Source organism: Hemibagrus wyckioides, linkage group LG21, assembly GCF_019097595.1.
Source record: "Hemibagrus wyckioides isolate EC202008001 linkage group LG21, SWU_Hwy_1.0, whole genome shotgun sequence".
Taxonomy (NCBI): Eukaryota; Metazoa; Chordata; class Actinopteri; order Siluriformes; family Bagridae; genus Hemibagrus; species Hemibagrus wyckioides.
In genome coordinates, this window is record NC_080730.1 from 1,795,661 (window position 1) to 1,814,822 (window position 19,162).

The 19,162-nt window shown below is 41.4% G+C and overlaps 1 protein-coding gene across 2 annotated transcripts; it reads right to left on the minus strand.

The window, feature by feature from the left end:
• Positions 1 to 664: 664 nt before the first annotated feature.
• On the minus strand, positions 665 to 19,114 carry ankrd52b (ankyrin repeat domain 52b). Of its 2 annotated transcripts, XM_058373166.1 has the most exons (28): positions 18,599 to 19,114; positions 17,655 to 17,738; positions 17,462 to 17,540; positions 16,976 to 17,046; positions 16,686 to 16,889; positions 16,514 to 16,601; positions 16,145 to 16,287; positions 15,331 to 15,543; positions 14,730 to 14,808; positions 14,289 to 14,403; positions 14,102 to 14,184; positions 13,772 to 13,889; positions 13,613 to 13,681; positions 12,542 to 12,682; positions 11,946 to 11,996; positions 11,736 to 11,847; positions 10,516 to 10,587; positions 10,208 to 10,409; positions 9,937 to 10,024; positions 9,712 to 9,829; positions 9,151 to 9,370; positions 8,767 to 8,854; positions 8,525 to 8,608; positions 8,194 to 8,339; positions 8,021 to 8,103; positions 7,721 to 7,803; positions 7,527 to 7,618; positions 665 to 6,917 (listed from the first exon to the last, which is right to left on the minus strand). In XM_058373166.1, the coding sequence occupies exons 1-28, from the start codon at positions 18,623 to 18,625 to the stop codon at positions 6,718 to 6,720; spliced, it is 3,153 nt and encodes a 1,050-aa protein (XP_058229149.1). In that variant the 5' UTR covers positions 18,626 to 19,114; the 3' UTR covers positions 665 to 6,717. The 2 variants fall into 2 exon arrangements, with proteins under 2 accessions (XP_058229149.1, XP_058229151.1); XM_058373168.1 differs by lacking the exons at positions 17,655 to 17,738; positions 18,599 to 19,114 and having other exon boundaries at positions 16,686 to 16,887; positions 17,462 to 17,502.
• Between the last annotated feature and the right edge of the window lie 48 nt (positions 19,115 to 19,162).

Consider the following 19,162-nt stretch of genomic DNA (forward strand, 5'->3'; position numbering starts at 1 on the left):
GTGACAACATCATGACACGCCTCACTACATATCATCTTTATCCTCCTCACAGGTCTGACTGGATAAATCTTTCCTTATTTACTTTAAATAAAAACCCTGAAACAATTCAATTTATAAAATTCCCAGACATAAACATCGACCTGTGATAACGCATCGTTAAACAAAACTTGCGCAAAATTACGCTAAAGGTGCTCTGAATGTCAACTCTGACGCTGTGTGTAAGAATCGTGACCTTCAGCAGAGGTGATAATTAAACACGCACAAAATCAATGACTCAGATCATCTCACTAACTTCGGATCATTATACAAAAAAACAACAAAAACAAATAAATAAAAGCAGGACAGAGTTATTTATTTATAGATGATAAAGCAGCTTTGAACTGTTTGAGCTAGTTTTACAGGCCACGCCCCCTCGTCTTGTCACGAAGTGAACGGCGCGTCGGTGCTGTTGAGACCACGCCCATTACGTACCGGTGTTGCTGAGCTGAATATAAAAGAGTAAAATAGTGCAGTAGTGTGGAGTGGAGAAAGTAGTGCGCTGTTTAAAACACGACAAAAAATAAAGCGGCTGAAGGACTTCGTGTGTAGCTTTATGTAGCAGGGAAAGGGGGCGGAGCCAGCAGAGGGGGCTGGGGTTATATGTAAATAATTTAAGTGGTGTGGACTTCAGGACCACCAAGAGGGCCACTTTATTATTTTAAATTGATATGTCTCACTGTCTCATTCAGCACAGTGCCCCCTGGTGGTGTGAAAAGATGAGAAACAGCAGTTCCTGTTCAAAAGGCAAAACAGACGAAAACAAACTGACGAAAGAAACAGAAAGAAACAGCTTTTACTCCTTTATAAATTCCGAACATTTTCAAATAAAAATCTGTTTAGTGCAAAATCTCAGAGTTTGATTTGAGACGTGTGTGTATAGTGTCTGTTTGTGTCGGGAATTGTGTGTGTATTGTGTGTGTGTGTGGTGTGAATAGTGAGTGTGTAGTGTGTTTGTGTGTGTTTGTGTGTGGTGTGTGTAGCATATGCATGTGTGTGTGTGTGTACGTGTTTGTGTATTGTGTGTGTGTGCGTGTTTGTGTATTGTGTGTGTGTGCGTGTTTGTGTATTGTGTGTGTGTGTGTGTGTTTGCAACACAGTTAAATGATAGAGAGCAGTAGAGAATGTGTGGGGTTTTTTTTGAGAAGCCCTTGAGTAGATAAATGAGTGTAGCATGTTGTAGAATTCAGTCGTACTGAAATGAGAGGAAAAACACCAAAAACACACACACACACGTTGTGAGCGCATGCTCCTAACATTTACAGTAACAGCCCTTTAAAACAATCTGTCATTTAAAGAGGAACAACACGGAGCGAGTGAATAAATCGAGGCTAATGATGATGGAGAGCAGTGAAAAGTAGAAAAATAAAGAAATAAAGAAAATAATCCTGCCTCAGGGAACAGATCTGCTGTCTGTCTGAAACCTGCTGGAAAACTAACCTCAAATATTCTGGAGTGATGTTCAGGGGAAAAACTTCTGTCCTTATTGAACAAAACAAACAGACTCCTGATGTTCAGATAAATGTGTGTGGACATTACACACACACACACACACACTGCTACCTTTATGAGGTATTTATAGAAATGGTTGTGTTATTGCACAGAGCTGAGGATAAATTATGGCATGGCTAACTCTAATGGAAGAGGAGAAACACGTGGTGCCAGGAATTATGGGAAATAAAATAAACAAACATAAATACTCTACTTTTACAGAGTCCTGTTTTCACCTGGGTGACTTCTCTTGTTGAAAGCATTTACATACACACACACACACACACACACTCTGTTTAAACATTTTCAGATACAATTTCAGTGTGTTTAAATGTTTAAACCATGTTAGCTCCATACACACCTGGACAAAACTGTTGTCCATTAAAGAAAGAAAAACACACACTGGTCAGTGCAATAACCTGAAACTGACAAAAGTAATAATAAATAAAAATGTACTGAAAACTGACTAATTAAAATCAGTGTGTGTGTCTATATAGTGTGTGTCTCTAGTGTGTGTGTGTGCGCGTTTGTGTCTATATAGTGTGTGTGTGTGTGTGCGTATGTGTCTATATAGTGTGTGTATGTGTGTGCATTTGTGTCTATATAGTGTGTGCGTGCGTTTGTGTCTATATAGTGTGTGTGTGTGTGCGTTTGTGTCTATATAGTGTGTGTATGTGTGTGCACGTTTGTGTCTATATAGTGTGTGTGTGCGTTTGTGTCTATATAGTGTGTGTGTGCGTTTGTGTCTATATAGTGTGTGTGCGTTTGTGTCTATATAGTGTGTGTGTGCGTTTGTGTCTATATAGTGTGTGTGTGCGTTTGTGTCTATATAGTGTGTGTGTGTGTGCGTTTGTGTCTATATAGTGTGTGTATGTGTGTGCACGTTTGTGTCTATATAGTGTGTGTGTGCGTTTGTGTCTATATAGTGTGTGTGTGCGTTTGTGTCTATATAGTGTGTGTGCGTTTGTGTCTATATAGTGTGTGTGTGCGTTTGTGTCTATATAGTGTGTGTGTGCGTTTGTGTCTATATAGTGTGTGTGTGCGTTTGTGTCTATATAGTGTGTGTGTGCGTTTGTGTCTATATAGTGTGTGTGTGCGTTTGTGTCTATATAGTGTGTGTGTGCGTTTGTGTCTATATAGTGTGTGTGCGTTTGTGTCTATATAGTGTGTGTGTGCGTTTGTGTCTATATAGTGTGTGTGTGCGTTTGTGTCTATATAGTGTGTGTGTGCGTTTGTGTCTATATAGTGTGTGTGTGCGTTTGTGTCTATATAGTGTGTGTGTGCGTTTGTGTCTATATAGTGTGTGTGTGTGCGTTTGTGTCTATATAGTGTGTGTGTGCGTTTGTGTCTATATAGTGTGTGTGTGTGCGTTTGTGTCTATATAGTGTGTGTGTGCGTTTGTGTCTATATAGTGTGTGCGTGCGTTTGTGTCTATATAGTGTGTGTGTGTGTGCGTTTGTGTCTATATAGTGTGTGTATGTGTGTGCACGTTTGTGTCTATATAGTGTGTGTGTGCGTTTGTGTCTATATAGTGTGTGTGTGCGTTTGTGTCTATATAGTGTGTGTGCGTTTGTGTCTATATAGTGTGTGTGCACGTTTGTGTCTATATAGTGTGTGTGTGCGTTTGTGTCTATATAGTGTGTGTGTGCGTTTGTGTCTATATAGTGTGTGTGTGCACGTTTGTGTCTATATAGTGTGTGTGTGCACGTTTGTGTCTATATAGTGTGTGTGTGTGCGTTTGTGTCTATATAGTGTGTGTGTGCGTTTGTGTCTATATAGTGTGTGTGTGCGTTTGTGTCTATATAGTGTGTGTGTGCGTTTGTGTCTATATAGTGTGTGTGTGCGTTTGTGTCTATATAGTGTGTGTGTGCGTTTGTGTCTATATAGTGTGTGTGTGCGTTTGTGTCTATATAGTGTGTGTGTGCGTTTGTGTCTATATAGTGTGTGTGTGCGTTTGTGTCTATATAGTGTGTGTGTGTGCGTTTGTGTCTATATAGTGTGTGTGTGCGTTTGTGTCTATATAGTGTGTGTGTGTGCGTTTGTGTCTATATAGTGTGTGTGTGCGTTTGTGTCTATATAGTGTGTGTGTGCGTTTGTGTCTATATAGTGTGTGTGTGTGTTTGTGTCTATATAGTGTGTGTGCACGTTTGTGTCTATATAGAGTGTGTGTGCGTTTGTGTCTATATAGTGTGTGTGCACGTTTGTGTCTATATAGTGTGTGTGTGCGTTTGTGTCTATATAGTGTGTGTGTGCGTTTGTGTCTATATAGTGTGTGTGCGTTTGTGTCTATATAGTGTGTGTGTGCACGTTTGTGTCTATATAGTGTGTGTGTGCGTTTGTGTCTATATAGTGTGTGTGTGCGTTTGTGTCTATATAGTGTGTGTGTGCACGTTTGTGTCTATATAGTGTGTGTGTGCGTTTGTGTCTATATAGTGTGTGTGTGTGTGTTTGTGTCTATATAGTGTGTGTGTGCGTTTGTGTCTATATAGTGTGTGTGTGCGTTTGTGTCTATATAGTGTGTGTGTGCACGTTTGTGTCTATATAGTGTGTGTGTGCGTTTGTGTCTATATAGTGTGTGTGTGCGTTTGTGTCTATATAGTGTGTGTGTGCGTTTGTGTCTATATAGTGTGTGTGTGTGTTTGTGTCTATATAGTGTGTGTGTGCGTTTGTGTCTATATAGTGTGTGTGTGCACGTTTGTGTCTATATAGTGTGTGTGCGTTTGTGTCTATATAGTGTGTGTGTGCGTTTGTGTCTATATAGTGTGTGTGTGTGTTTGTGTCTATATAGTGTGTGTGTGCGTTTGTGTCTATATAGTGTGTGTGTGCACGTTTGTGTCTATATAGTGTGTGTGTGCGTTTGTGTCTATATAGTGTGTGTGTGCGTTTGTGTCTATATAGTGTGTGTGTGCGTTTGTGTCTATATAGTGTGTGTGTAATGAAAATCAGACACTGTTTTTAATCTGTGGTTCAACAGAAACATAAAAATAGCCTAATGAATCCGGCCTGGATAAAGTTAATGTTTTGTTGCACATCCTTTTCAAGCCATTTCTGTAAGTCTCAGTGGGACCTCTGCACCTGTCCACAGGTATTTTGGTCCACTACTCGTGAGCTAACTGCTCCAGCTGTCTCAGGTTTGAAGGGTGTCTTCTCCACACAGCATGTTTCAGCTCTTTGACGCAGCATCAGGTGGGACAATGGAGTCCAGACCAGAGCACCGAAGGGTTATTAATGTGAGGGGAGGGGAAGGGGGCGGGGCTTAGAACAACTGTCAATCATTTCAGATTACAGTGTGAACAACCGAACAGTATAGTGTTCAGGTCTGGATCTAAACTGAGATGGGAATCATGGAGATGTGTGTGTGTGTGTGTGTGATAATCAGAGGATGAATTCAGAGAAGTTATTCTTCATGCCATCAGCGTGGACTCGACACGTTCACTCACACTCAAGTTTTGTGGTAAAATTCTATTTGTTTACAAATGTTGGCACTTATGTTGTAGAACCACACACACACACACACACATTTTTTTCTTATGTCTATAAACTGCTGCCATGTGCAAACGTCTCCTCTGTGCAAATATTCCAGTTTTTCTGATCCGATATTCAGAAAATCGAGGTAAAGTGTAATCACTTGGAGGCTTATTGCTCGTAAACAAACAACACAGGCAAACAAAAACAAAAAGAAATCAACAACAAAGGCAGCGTAATATTCTAGCAGCAATCCTGAAACACAAAAATCACTCAAGTGTCTTGAATCAGCAAGTCACCGAGCCTCACCCAGGCTGGCTCAAAAATAATGGGACACTCCGTTGTTCTGAACTTTCCCTTTGACGGTGTCAGTTTCTCTATTTAGCTTCACCTACAGCTCTAACTCTTCATAATAATCACCGGAGTCAGACACGGGTATGTCCTGAATCTCAGTGAATCTAATACAAACAAACATGTCACATTAAATAAAATTTTAACCCAAATCAAATGTTTTATAGCCTAAAAAAGACGTAAGACGCAAAATGAAAGAAAAACTTGTTGGGAAAACGGTCTCTGTTGCACAGCTGAAGGTAAACGTGTCGATATGTTTTTATATACTGCACCATCGGACGCAGCGTCTCACTCATTATTCATTTAGGTTCGTGTTAGTGATGTTTATGCGATAATTTAAAACAAATTCATTTGTGCCATCACACATAGCCCTGTTTATCTCTACACTGCTAATACGGCTCATTCGCCCCCTACTGGATATATTTAGAACTGTCTAATTATTTTAAATAACACATAAATATTATTATACATGTCAAATTTTTTGAGCTGATTCGGCCAGCCCTGCTTCGCTAACACTTCAGGTATCTCCTGGAGGAAAAAAAAGTGCAAACCCTGGCCTGGACAAATAAATAAATAAAGAATGAGGCCAGCGGATGAATAGTTTGTGTATGTGTGTGTGTGTGTGCTAGTTGATGTTTTCCTCTCATTTCATTAAACAAAACTGCACGAGATTAACAGTTAAATGAAGACGGCTATAAAAAATAAGTGTGTAACGGAGTCTGAGGACACATTCGTCTTTAGCAGAGGCACTGGACATCGCTAAAACATCTGGAAAAAAAAACAGTCATTAACCTTCTGAAGTCGCAGTTATCAGAATCAAACCTCGAGCAGAATAAATCATTCCTGGAGAAAATGTTCACTTTATGAAATAAGAAAATCCTCTAAAAATGTAAATTTTGGTTGCATGAGCCAATAGAAAACCAGTGGGCGGAGCTACGGTCTGTGTAACTGTTAGCTCCTCACACCAGACTTCTGCAATGCTGTTTTATTATTTATTTTATTTTTTTGTAACTGCTTGTTTTTATTTGAAGGAAATGTTGGAGACGAAGGTCTGATGTGATGCAGATGATATTACACTCGAGTGCTACAGCTACTGATGGCTGCGACTTCAGAACGTAGTGTCTATAGAACATATAGTGTCTATGTGTAGAGCCTCATACCTCCATCTCAGTATCTCACATAGGTGTCACATGATTTAGAAAAAACATCAAATAAAATTCTGACTTCGGTGATCTGAGGTGAAAAGGAGCGGATATTTGCATATGCGCAGGTCTGTTCCCCCCACCCCATACACACAGTGGTACATTCCTGGCTCTCTAACATGGCTGTAGGTTATATAGATGCTATACAGGTGTGTGTGTGTGAGTGTGTGTCTCAGCTGTCGAGCCCTACAGTGCCGTGGCGCTCCTTGGCGTAGCCGTTCGGTAAAGGATGATGATTGGCAGCGACGCTGCAGTGCTTTAACACGCTGATGCCTGCATCTTTAAGTAGAAAAGGCTTCATGGTGGAGAGGATCAGCGCCAGACACTCGGCCACGTCTTTGTTTGGAGCGCAGGCCAATGCTGGAGTGCAACCTAAAGCAGTTACACAAGACAAAAATAAACACATACAGCTCATTAAACTGTGTCCTGAAGATATTAGAGCTTCACCTCTGTCTGTTACACTGGAGACTCACCATGGCACCTGTTAGTGGGTGGGATATATTAGGCAGCAAGTCAACATTTTGTCCTCAAAGTTGATGTTAGAAGCAGGAAAAATGGACAAGTGTAAGGATTTGAGCGAGTTTGACGAAGGGCCAAATTGTGATGGCTAGACCACTGGATCAGAGCATCTCCAAAACTGCAGCTCTTGTGGGGTGTTCCCGGTCTGCAGTGGTCAGTATCTATCAAAAGTATACTTTAAGTCTTATAAGCTTGCAGGACATAAAGGATCTGCTGCTAACATCTTGGTGACAGATCCCACAGCACACCATCAGGGATCTAGTGGAGTCCATGCATTAACGGGTCAGGGCTGTTTTGGCAGCAATAGGGGGACCAACACAATATTAGGCAGGGGGTCATAATGTTATGCTTGATCGGTGTATATGTTTATTAAGCTGACACACTCTTCCTTACACTTTTTTAAATTTCATATTGTTTTACTTTAAACAGTAGATAAAGAAATTAAACAGAGCACTAACTAACCTTCTTCATCTACAGCCAGGACTGTAGCACCTCGACTCAGCAGAACCTCCACCACGGTGGCCAGGCCGTTCCTCGCTGCAATGTGGAGTGGCCTAGCACGAGAAATAGAAGTGAGAAAAAAATAAACCCTACGGTCAGGATGCTGCTAAACGTGTGATCTGACTGTGTGTGTGTGTGTGTGTGTGAGCTCTCACATCTGTAGTGCATTATTTGTAGCGTTGATGAGAGAAGGATCCTCGATCTCAGCCAGAATCAGCAGCGCACACATCTCATGACTCTGCAATAAGAAAGAATATAACTATTTATTCACACAGAACCATAGACAGACAGACAGACAGACAGACAGACAGACAGACAGACAGACAGACAGACAGACAGACAGACAGACAGACAGACAGACAGACAGACAGACAGACAGACAGATAGATAGATAGATAGATAGATAGATAGATAGATAGATAGATAGATAGATAGATAGATAAAAGGTGTGTTACTCTGCTGCAGGCCAGGTGTAGTGCTGTGTTGTTGTTGATGTCCAGCAGTGACGGATCTGCTTTAGCCTGCTGGAGGAGAACTTCTACAAAACACACACACACACACACTATATAAACTGTAACTGTAATGCTGTAACAGAGGTGAACACTGAGTAACCGAGTGTTCTCTGTACCAACAGCAGACGTCTGGCCGTTCTCAGCAGCCACCATCAGAGCCGAACGTCCTTCACAATCCACCGAGTTGACCTCTGACCCCCAGAACAGAGCCAGCTGCAACCCGGACACTGTCTCTGACCGAGCAGCTGCATGTAGTGGAGTTCTGTAATGGAAAACAAACAAATAACACAAGAGATAAACATCACTCTTTTAGATCTGCTCACTGCCTGCGTCACTGGTACATTGCACATGACTCTTCATAAAATTCTAAGAAAAAATTCTGAGAAAATCTATCTGAAGCTCAGGTGTAACTAACACACACACACACACACACACACACTAACACACCTTCCTTTGGCGTCTCGGAGGTTGACGATTTCAGTGCCCATCATTTTTACCAGCAGCTTGGCAGCAGCATCGTGGCCTTTCATTCTGCATCAACAACAAACACAACGCTTCTGTTTCTGGGTTCTGTTTCTGGGTTCTGTTTCTGGGTCCTGTTACTGGGTTCTGTTACTGGGTTCTGTTACTGGGTTCTGTTGTGTCTTCAAACATTAGAAACCGAAACCAGACAGATGTTTAATACTCACAGTGCACAGTGCAGGGGAGTGAAGGGATTCCCTTCCTGGATACTTAACGGTTTATATTCAAGTAAAATTTCCAAACAGTCCTTGTGCCCTGAAAATATCATGAAAAAATATGATATTATTACTAAAATGCATTATTATTATTATTATTATTATTATTATTAGTGGTAGTAGTATTATTTACTTTTACATATTATTATTATTATTATTTATATCTAGTTTAATCATTTCAACAGTGTTATTGGAATGAATAGATATAAGCTCACTGATCGGAATATTACTATTGTTTAACGATAATTATTTATAATTAATCCGATCTAATTTTAAATGAGTTCTCTTTATTTTTGCTGCTTACACCAAATGAAGTGTGTGTGTGTGTGTGTGTACCGTGGTAAGCAGCCCAGTGAGCAGGTGTGTATCTGCTGTAGTCCATTAAAGAGTCCAGAGGGTCGATCTGAGCCGTAGCGTTGAGGAGGAGCTGAAGGAGCTGGGTGTGACCGCACGAGGCGGCAAAGTGCAGAGAGCTCCGCCCCCCAACGTCCCGACACAGCGGGGAGGCCGAGTGATCTAACAACGCCGACACACACTCCACGCTGCCCAGCGCCGCCTTACACACACACATAGAGACATCATTGAGTGAGCTCAAGAGGATATGAGACCCCATTTTATCACTTGCACAGAAATCTAGAACTTTCTATCTACCAGTAATTCATCCTGTAACAAAGGATTCAGCTGAATAGTGTCAGTTAGATCAGTACCAAGAGAAACTAACAGTACTTGTAACTGGGGCCGGCATCGTATGACACCACACACATGCTCACAGGAGTCACTTTGTAATATCTTTTTAGTGTTTGTTGTCACTGGGATTGTGCTGGTTCTGTCCCAGGCTGATGAAGATCTGTTTGGGGCAACTGAAATGCTAACACACACAAACACACACACACACACCGCCCTGTGTAGTGCAGTGTGACTGCGTCTGTCCCCTGTGTCAGGTTTACTTCCTCTCTCCAGTAGCATGTGCACACAGTCAAGGTGTCTGCCCAGCGTGGCCAACATCAGAGCTGTCCTGCACACAAACCACGTCATGTTCACAACACACACTCAGTCTAAACACTAAACACCATAAAGAGGAGGAATCTGGAAAGGGGCGCTGTGCTGGTGAGTGGTACTTACTGTCCCTGTGCGTCTGCAAGGTCGATGAGGTCATCTCTGTCCGCTCGGCTCAATAGTGCGTACAAACAGTCAGTGTGTCCTCTGGCAGCTGTGACACGACAAAATGCACAATACACTACACTCAATCGTACAAACTGGGAAGAAACACCTCCAATGTGTAGGTACACCAAAACATGGTAAGGAGACGTCATGGGGAATGTCCCGCTTTGAAACCTCCTTACAGAAAAAACAAACCAAAAAAGCAAGAGTGAAATCAGCCCTAGAGTCGAACCTGCTCCGTGAAGCGGCGTACGTTTCCCGCCATGTTCTCGGACGCAGCACGAAGCTCCGTGCGACAGAAGAACCTCCACGCAAGACACGGAGCCTTTTCGAGCAGCCAGATACAGAGGAGTGTGTCCTGCGCTGTCCCGGACGTCCACACACACCAGCGTCTCAGAGAGGAGCTGCACTGCCTCACGTTGACCGTTACACACCTACAACACACAATCAGACATGATCAACCCACCAGCTTCACCCGGCTGAGTGACACAACGTTTCCAAAAAGTGTGTGTGTGTGTGTGTGTGTTAGGAGATACTTACAGCTAAGTGCAAAGGGCTCACAGGAAAATTGCTCTCCACGTCTCCCACACAGTTAAAGGACATTTCTAAGAGCTAAATTAAAGAAAAACAAACAGTGAAAAACAGAATTAAATAAATCAGTTCCTAAATACAGTAAAGACATACACTTATATTACCAAAAGTATTGGGACACCTCTCCAAATCATTGAGTTCAGGGGTTGTTTTTCAGGGGTTGGGCTCGGCCCCTTAGTTCCAGTGAAAGGAACTCTTAATGCTTCAGCTTCATACCAAGACATTTTGGACAATTTCATTCTCTTTGTGGGAACAGTTTGGGGATGACCCCTTCCTGTTCCAACATGACTGCCCACCAGTGACCAAAGCAAGGTCCATAAAGACATGGATGAGTGAGTTTGGTGTGGAGGAACTTGACTGGCCTGCACAGAGTCCTGACCTCAACCCCATAGATCACCTTTGGGATGAATTAGAGTGGAGACTGCAAGCAAGGCCAAAAGTTTTGAGACGTCTGCCTTTACATGCACATGAATGTAATATGGAGTTGTCCCGCCCTTCACAGCTATAACAGCTTCAACTCTTCTGGGAAGACTTTCCACAAGGATTAGAAGCACATTTGTGAGGTCAGGCACTGATGTTGTACGAGAAGGTCTGGCTCACAGTCTCTGCTCTAATTCATCCCAAAGGTGTTCTATGGGGTTGAGGTCAGGACTCTGTGCAGTTCCTCCACAAAAAACTCACTCATCCATGAGCTGTCCCAAAACTTTTGGCAATATAGTGTACAATATGTTAGATTTTATTATTTCACTTTATCACCATTCAATCAGGATTACAACTGCACCGACACACACTTTAAAAATTAAGTTTTACAAAACCACTGTGTTTATTTTGGTTGAAAATGAGCATTTTTGGAAAAATGTGAAACAATACCTAACTAATATATTTTTTTCCACATGCTTTTCTAGTGTATCAATCAATCAACAATCAATCAATCAATCAATATAATAAGGGTCCACTTTTTTAATTTCCAAAAGAATGGATGATTTAAACTGAATAATTTATATTAAATGCCTGTATTATTGCTATAATATTGGCCTGAGTGACAGGACTGTTTCAGTGCTGTGATAAACACATCACATTTATCACAACACACTTTTCTGAAAAATTAGAAATACTGCTCTAAATGTTTATTTTTTCTAAGTACCCCCCTGTCTGTGTGTACAACGCACCAGCTCCAGGTTGTGTTTGTTGCCACAGGCAGCTGCATAGTGAACAGGACTGAAGCCTTTAGTGTCTCTGAGTCCTGGATCAGCTCCGTTATCCAGCAGATACTCCAAACACCTGCACACACACACACACACACACATTGTGCTCACTGATCTTCTGCTGCTCTGCTGTGATGAATTTAGGAAATTATTTTAGAAGGATCTGTCACTTACAGCAGAGCCTCTTTATCCCGCATATCACTCTGATGATCATCAGCATCCACTCTGGAGGAAATAAAAGGAGAAGGAATCAAAAACTTGATTTATGAATTCAGAACAGCTTCAAATTCAGAACTATGGAACTGAAACTACACAAAGAGCAAAGAAGGCTGAAAAAGTCGCTGGAAATTTTTCCAGAATCTATAATTCCCTGAAATTAAAACACACACACTTTATTTTATTCAAGCTATTCTTATAACTTATATATATATATATATAAATATATATATATATAAATGAATAGAAGAATGAAACACAAATATTTTTTTCATTTGTTTAATCATTCATTAATTAATTAAATAAAATTATTTATTATTAGCTGTTAATTACTAAAAAATAATTATTTGTGATAAAAAGAAGAAAATTAAATGATTAATTATTGATGATTATTTAACAATTAATTTAGATAATATTCATTATTAATAAGGTAATTTTTCATTATTTTTTAATAAATTTTTTACATTTTTATGTAATTTAATGGTAAATGAATGGTTTGTTCATACTGTAGTTGATTTTAATAATTCATTCCCTTTTTTTAAGACAGACATTACCTGCGGAAGGTGTGTGAGGCAGCAGCGCAGTGCAGAGGGCTGCAGCCGTTCAGGTCAAGTTCGTTCACCTCGGCCCCAGAGGTCACTAACGCTACGGTGCACTGGTACGTCCCGTTAGCTGCTGCGTAGTGCAGAGGAGTTCTGAAAAGACGCAAATGAAACAGACAGCACTCTGGTTAGTATAGTCTACATACACACAGGTCAGCCATAACATTATGACCACCTGCCTAATATCGTGTCGGTCCAGCCCTGACTCGTCGAGGCAGAATAGCATTATATTGCCCAAAGCATGACCCTGCCTCCGCCGGCTCGCCTTCTTCCCATATTGCACCCTGGTGCCATGTGTTCCCCAAGTAAAGAGACGCACACGCACCCGGCCATCCACGTGATGTAAAAAAAAATGTGATTCATCAGATCAGGCCACCTTCTTCCATTGCTCCCTGGTTCAGTTCTGATGCTCATGTGCCCAGTTCGGTGCTTTCAGCAGTGCACAGGGGTCAGCATGGGCACTCTGACCGGTCTGTGGCTATGCGGCCCCATACACAACAAACTGTGATGCACTGTGTATTCTGACCCCTTTCTATCAGAACCAGCATTAACTTCTTCAGCAGTTTGAGCAACAGTAGCTCATCTGTTGGATCGGATCACACGGGCCAGCCTTCACTCCCCACGTGCATCAATGAGCCTTGACCGCCCATGACCCTGTCTGACCGCTGGTTCACCACTGTTCCTTCCTTGGACCACTTTTGATAGATACTGACCACTACAGACCGGGAACACCCCACAAGTGCTGCAGTTTTGGAGATGCTCTGATCCAGTGGTCTAGCCATCACAATTTGGTCCTTCATCAAAACTCGCTCAAATCCTTACACTTGTCCATTTTTCCTGCTTCTAACACATCAACTTTAAGGACAAAATGTTAACTTGTGGCCCAATATATCCCACCCACTAACAGGTGCCATGATGAGGAGATCATCAGTCTTGTTCACTTCACCTCTCACTGCTCAGAATGTTATACCTGATCGGTGTATGTTTCCATGTAGACTGTAATAGTAAAAAAAAAAAAATCACCTTCCCATTATGTCCGTCTTGGTCAAGTCAGCACCGCTGCTCAACAGCAAGTTAAGACATTCCACGTTCCTGCCGTACAAATCAAATCGTTATCCATCACACCAATAAATGATTATTAATGACTGTGTTTGTTGGAGCCGAGTGAAGTTGATGTCATACCCTCCCGATGCAGCAGCATGTAAACACGTCCTTCCCAGACTGTCTGGGGTGTTTATATCGAACCCCGCAGAGAGGACGTGCTCGTTACTCAAAGACGAAACAATACTGTACAGCTGACCTACACACACACACACACACTGTATATAAAGTGCATCTGAATTTTACTTGCAGGAATTAGCATTGATTACATTTTAATAAGAATGAATATAATTAATAATCAGATGTAATTGACATGAGTAGCTATGCTCTGTATGAATCGATGATTCAATCATAAATCATAAATTTCAGTGCTTCAGACATTTTAAACACTGCCCAGTTGAAGTTGTTTACCTGAGGAGAGTAACTTTCGACAGCAGTCTGAAAACCCGTAGAGAACAGCCAAGTGCAGCGGAAACATGCCAAGAATCCCCTGTCTGAAAAAATAAACACACGCAAGAGTCCACATGAATAAGCGTGACACCAGTGCAGTACTGCTAAGCTCTGTGTGTGTGTGTGTGTGTGTGTGTGTGTGTGTTACCTGGCAGTATCAGCCCCATTAGTCATCAGTGTGCTGATGAGCAGCTCATGACCGTGCTTAGCAGCAATGTGGAGAGGAGTATTGCCATATTTATCCACACAGTTTATATCCCCACCTAAAATACACACACACACACACACACATTTATATATATATCCATACTATTTACTTCACCATATTTTAATGTAAATATGTAGTCATGTAACTATGTGGAATATCAAATCAGAATATCCCTGGAATTTACCAGAACAGACGATGTGTGTGTGTGTGTGTGTGTTTAAACACAAGTCAGGAAAGTTGATCTATAAATGTGTAATATTGTGAAAATATCTGTGTGTAAATTTCCTGAGAAATATTTGAGAGTGTGAAAGAAGAAAACCTGGGAAATCATTTTTTATGGATTAATGTGTGGAAAAGTTTTAAAATGTATTAAATACATACCATTTTGAATAAGGATCTGGGATCGAGTGAAGCGGCCGTGGACGGCGGCCATGTGCAAAGGGCTCTTCCCTTCTTTAGTCTGAAAAACAAACGCAACAATAATACACACTTTCTGCCTCTCATTAACATGCTACTGCCTATAGAAGTAAATTAAAAATATTTACATCTACATCGAGAGAGAGAGAGAGAAAGAGAGAGGGAGAGAGAGAGAGAGAGAGAGAGAGAAAGGCAGAGCAAGACAGAGAGAAAAAGAGAGAGAGAGAGAGAGAGAGAGAGAGAGGAGAGATAGAGGGAGACGTAGAGAGAGAGAAAGAGAGAGAAAGAGAGAAAGAGAGAGAAAGAACAAAACAGAGAGAGAATGAATAACATTCACAAAGAGGTGTCAGGTGTTCCAGGTTAGAACTGGCTCAGTTCCCTGACACTCGAATTGACACTCCTAATAAAAATCACACCATTTTGAATGTTTCTAGTGGAAACTGAACTCAGCAGCCTGGTCACAGGACCTGAAATATCTGAAATTAGCATTCGAATACTAAAACGTGATTTTTTTTTTTTTAAATGTGACTCTCTGAACAGTGAACAGTGAAATCCGTTTCCTGACCTGCATGTTGACATCAGCCCCGTTGTTGACCAGCAGCTCAAGACACAGCGCTCCGTTGGTAGACACGGCGGCCAGGTGAAGCGGAGTGAAGCCTCTGGCGTTAGCCTGGTTAACGTTAGCTCCGCGGTTTACCAGCTCGTTAGCTACAGCCTCCTGACCATTATAACATGCCATGTGCAGAGACGTGTTCCCGAACGCATTTGCCTCGTCCATCTGGTGGAGAGGAGGAGCGACAATCTCATTAGAGTCTTAACCAAATGTGTATTGCTGACGAAGTTCCTCTTGGAAATAAAACAACAAAGTGATCAAAGCCATCATCATCATGTAAATAACTGTCTATCAGAGGAAGCCATGTGAGCGTTCTGTTATCCATTTATTAGATAATATGCCAGAATACTTTAAAGCTGCAGTAAGTCATTTTTTAAATGATATGTAAACCTGAAATAATTACATCATTTCACAGACACCTCAGAGAAAGAGTGTTATGAATCATGCTCATTTCTTTACTCAAGGCCTTTCTTTGCATTTTTCCGGCTCTGAAATTAGCCCCACCCTTCGAGTTGTTTATCTAACGGCATCTCATATGGCAATCATTTCAGTAGAGAGGTTCAGGGAAAAACAGGAAGACGTGTCATTATTCAATAGAGTTGAACATTTCACCTCACACTAATTTTTACATACTGCTGCTTTAAAAAATCAGCATGTATTTAATGTGTAGTGATGTCAGGGAGTGTGATGGAGATTCTATAGAGTACACTAGACGGAGTAGATGCGTCAGTAGAAAACAGGTCCCGGTTTAGCATGTGGGTTTTACCTCAGCGCCGAATCGGAGCAGGTGCTTGACGACGTCTATGTGGCCGCTGAGAGCAGCTACGTGGAGAGGTGAGTAACCCTGTTTATCTCTACACACCACATCAGCACTGCAAGACAGCAAGAGCTTCACAATTTCCAAATATCCTGCAAAAAAAAACAAGACGCTGGGGTTAAGACTGAAGCTCTTCATCGTGTGCTTTAATCCTAGCCAGGCAGACAGAATGAACATGACGAGAGCCAGTCAGCTGGGCAGGAAACTAAGCAGAGAATGATGAAGAATGAGGTATTTTTATCTCCTGACCAATCAGACTGCAAGTTAGAGCAAAGCGAGAAAAACAAAGATGGAGGACAAAGTGAGCAGCTAAGGTACCGAGGTAAGCAGCCCAGTGCAGAGGCTGACGCTCTTTATTATCCCTCATGCTTGGGTCGGCACCTTTGTTCAGAAGCAACGTCACCATCTGAGAAACAAACATATAGGGAGTAAGTGAGTTTACAGCTGGACAGATGTTGAAAACTGGATGCTATTTTGTCGTATCCGTGACCTCTGTGTCTCCGCTGTAGGCTGCGTGGTGCAGAGCCGTTCTTCCGTTATGATCTGTTACATCTACGCTGCTCATCAGAGGCAGCAGAGCTTCAGCACACCTCACCGCTCGGTTCGAGGCGGCCACATGCAGCGCCGTCTGACCGCCGAACCGACTCCTGGACTCCACCTCTGACCCCTGAGTCAGCAGCAACCCCACTGCCCTCTAAACAGAATGAAGAGAGTAACATGCAGGAAAAAAGAGAGAGTGCAGGATAAAAAAGGCTGATTAAAGAATTGAAACGTTCTCACGTCGTTCCTGGAAGCTGCGGCCCGATGCAGTGGAGTCAGACCCGCTTGGTCCTTAGCGTTAACATGAGCACCTGAAACAAGAGAAGAACACTGTTAGCAGGAACACCACTTCCTGGTTCCACCTGGGTTCTCTTTTACTGAGGAACTTACCAGCTTCCCAAAAAACAAGCTCTGGTTCAAGCCAGCCTGTTAAAATGTTCTTTATCATCTATTTTATTGTTATATATACAGTTCCTTCACCACCCACTTTATAAGGAACACCTGAACACCTGCACCAACCAGCTAATCACGTGGCTTTAAACACAGACTGAGGAAAATAACTTAATAGCATAAGGAAGATGGATTTTAAAGAAGGAAGGATTTTAATATAAATTGTGTACGAATCATGAGCAGTAACATGCTCCTGTTTTTGTTTCTTTCAGTGATGATTTAAAGAAAATACACAAAGTCCAAGTCGGGTTTTTGTCTCAAACGCTGGAGTCACACCTGACTTGATGAGAAGGTCCATGATGCGAACATCACCCAAAAAAGCAGCAGCATGCAGAGGGGAACGAAGGTCTTGGTCCTGCAACAACACCAACACCGATATTTTTTAATGTTTTAAGACCATTTATGAAGATTTTTAAAAACAATAGATGTGCTGTTCCCCTACATCTTCACATCAAACATCTTCACCTACCAGTGCATTAACATCTTCTTTCTTGTGCAATAAAAACTTCACCTCTTCTACATTTCGGCTGAATATCGCCTGGACTAGTGGGGTCTGGAAGACAAAAAATAAACCATAACTTTAAATCAAATTCTATTAATGTATGTGCCTCATATATTTCCTTTCATTATAAATAGCACTGCAATAGGATTAAAATAGAAAGTCCTTATTCTTTCATTAAATAAATAAATGCACATAAATAAAATAAACACAGTAAAACAGGTGTGTTTAAAACTAGTATTTTCCTTCACACTAGTGCAGATGATACAGCACTTAATAAAGCTGGGTGCATTACTAAAATAAAAATAAAGTATAACGTTATTAATAAAGCTATCTAGATAAATTAATAAGTATGGTTTAGCTTAACTAATTACTTAAGACATTTTAAGTCTCGTCAATCACGTGCAGTTCATTTAATAAACATTTTTATTTATTTATTTATTTATTCAGCCTAATAAATGAATGCAAGCTGGCTATATGCTAGCTAGCATATTATATTATTTTGATATTTTTTTGCCCATATTCAACGTTCCACACAGGATCGTTATATTTTATAACATGATAATAACGTTAATAATAACACACAGTTAGCTTTTTATCTGCTAGTGGTTAGCAGTTGGTAAACGAAGCTAGCTAATGTTAGATGCAGGACTGTTAGCTGCTTAGCTAGCCTAGCTGCACAGCTGTCACCGAACGGATTAGCATTATTCATGTCGTCTGTTTATTTTAACATCTTAACAGCTGCACGATCATCACAACACGAAAGGAGAAGAAAATAATAAGGACGTCTCGTCTTCGCTGGTTTACAGGCCATAGCTTGTGTAATAGTTTAGCTAAACGCTAACTGAAAGCTAAGCTATAAGCTATAGCACGTTAAGGTTTATTAAATGTTTATTAAGTGTTTTATTCCGTACCTGCTGTGTGATGTTTAAAATCCCCATCTCTCTCTCTCTCTCTCTCTCTCTCTCTCTCCCAGTATCAGTCCAGCTCACACTCCTTCATCAGTACACACACACACACACACAGTAGGTCCGCCTACTGCTTTGTACCCATTAATAATAATTGTTATATTTATAAAACATATCAAGTGTAATGTAACATACACTATATTAGCAGACGTATGTGCACCCCTGACCCTTTAACCCTATGACCACACTCATATGTGGTTCTGACCCAAACTGTTCTCACAAACTAAACACCAACTTGTATAGAGCGTCTCTGTGTGTGTTTTCCTTCACTGTCCTTCCCTAAAGACTCAAACCCTGCTCCAGCATGACACTGCCCCTTGTGCACAAAGCCCCTGAGCTCCATGAAGACATGGTGTGGAGGTGAAGGTTGGAGAAAGTGGAAGATCTCGAGTGTCCTCCTGCACAGAGCCCTGACTCTGACTGGACACCTTTGGGATGAACTGGAACTGGAGTCTCCTCAAAATCAGAGTCTGATCCCACTGATGCTCTTGTAGCTGAATGATCACTAAT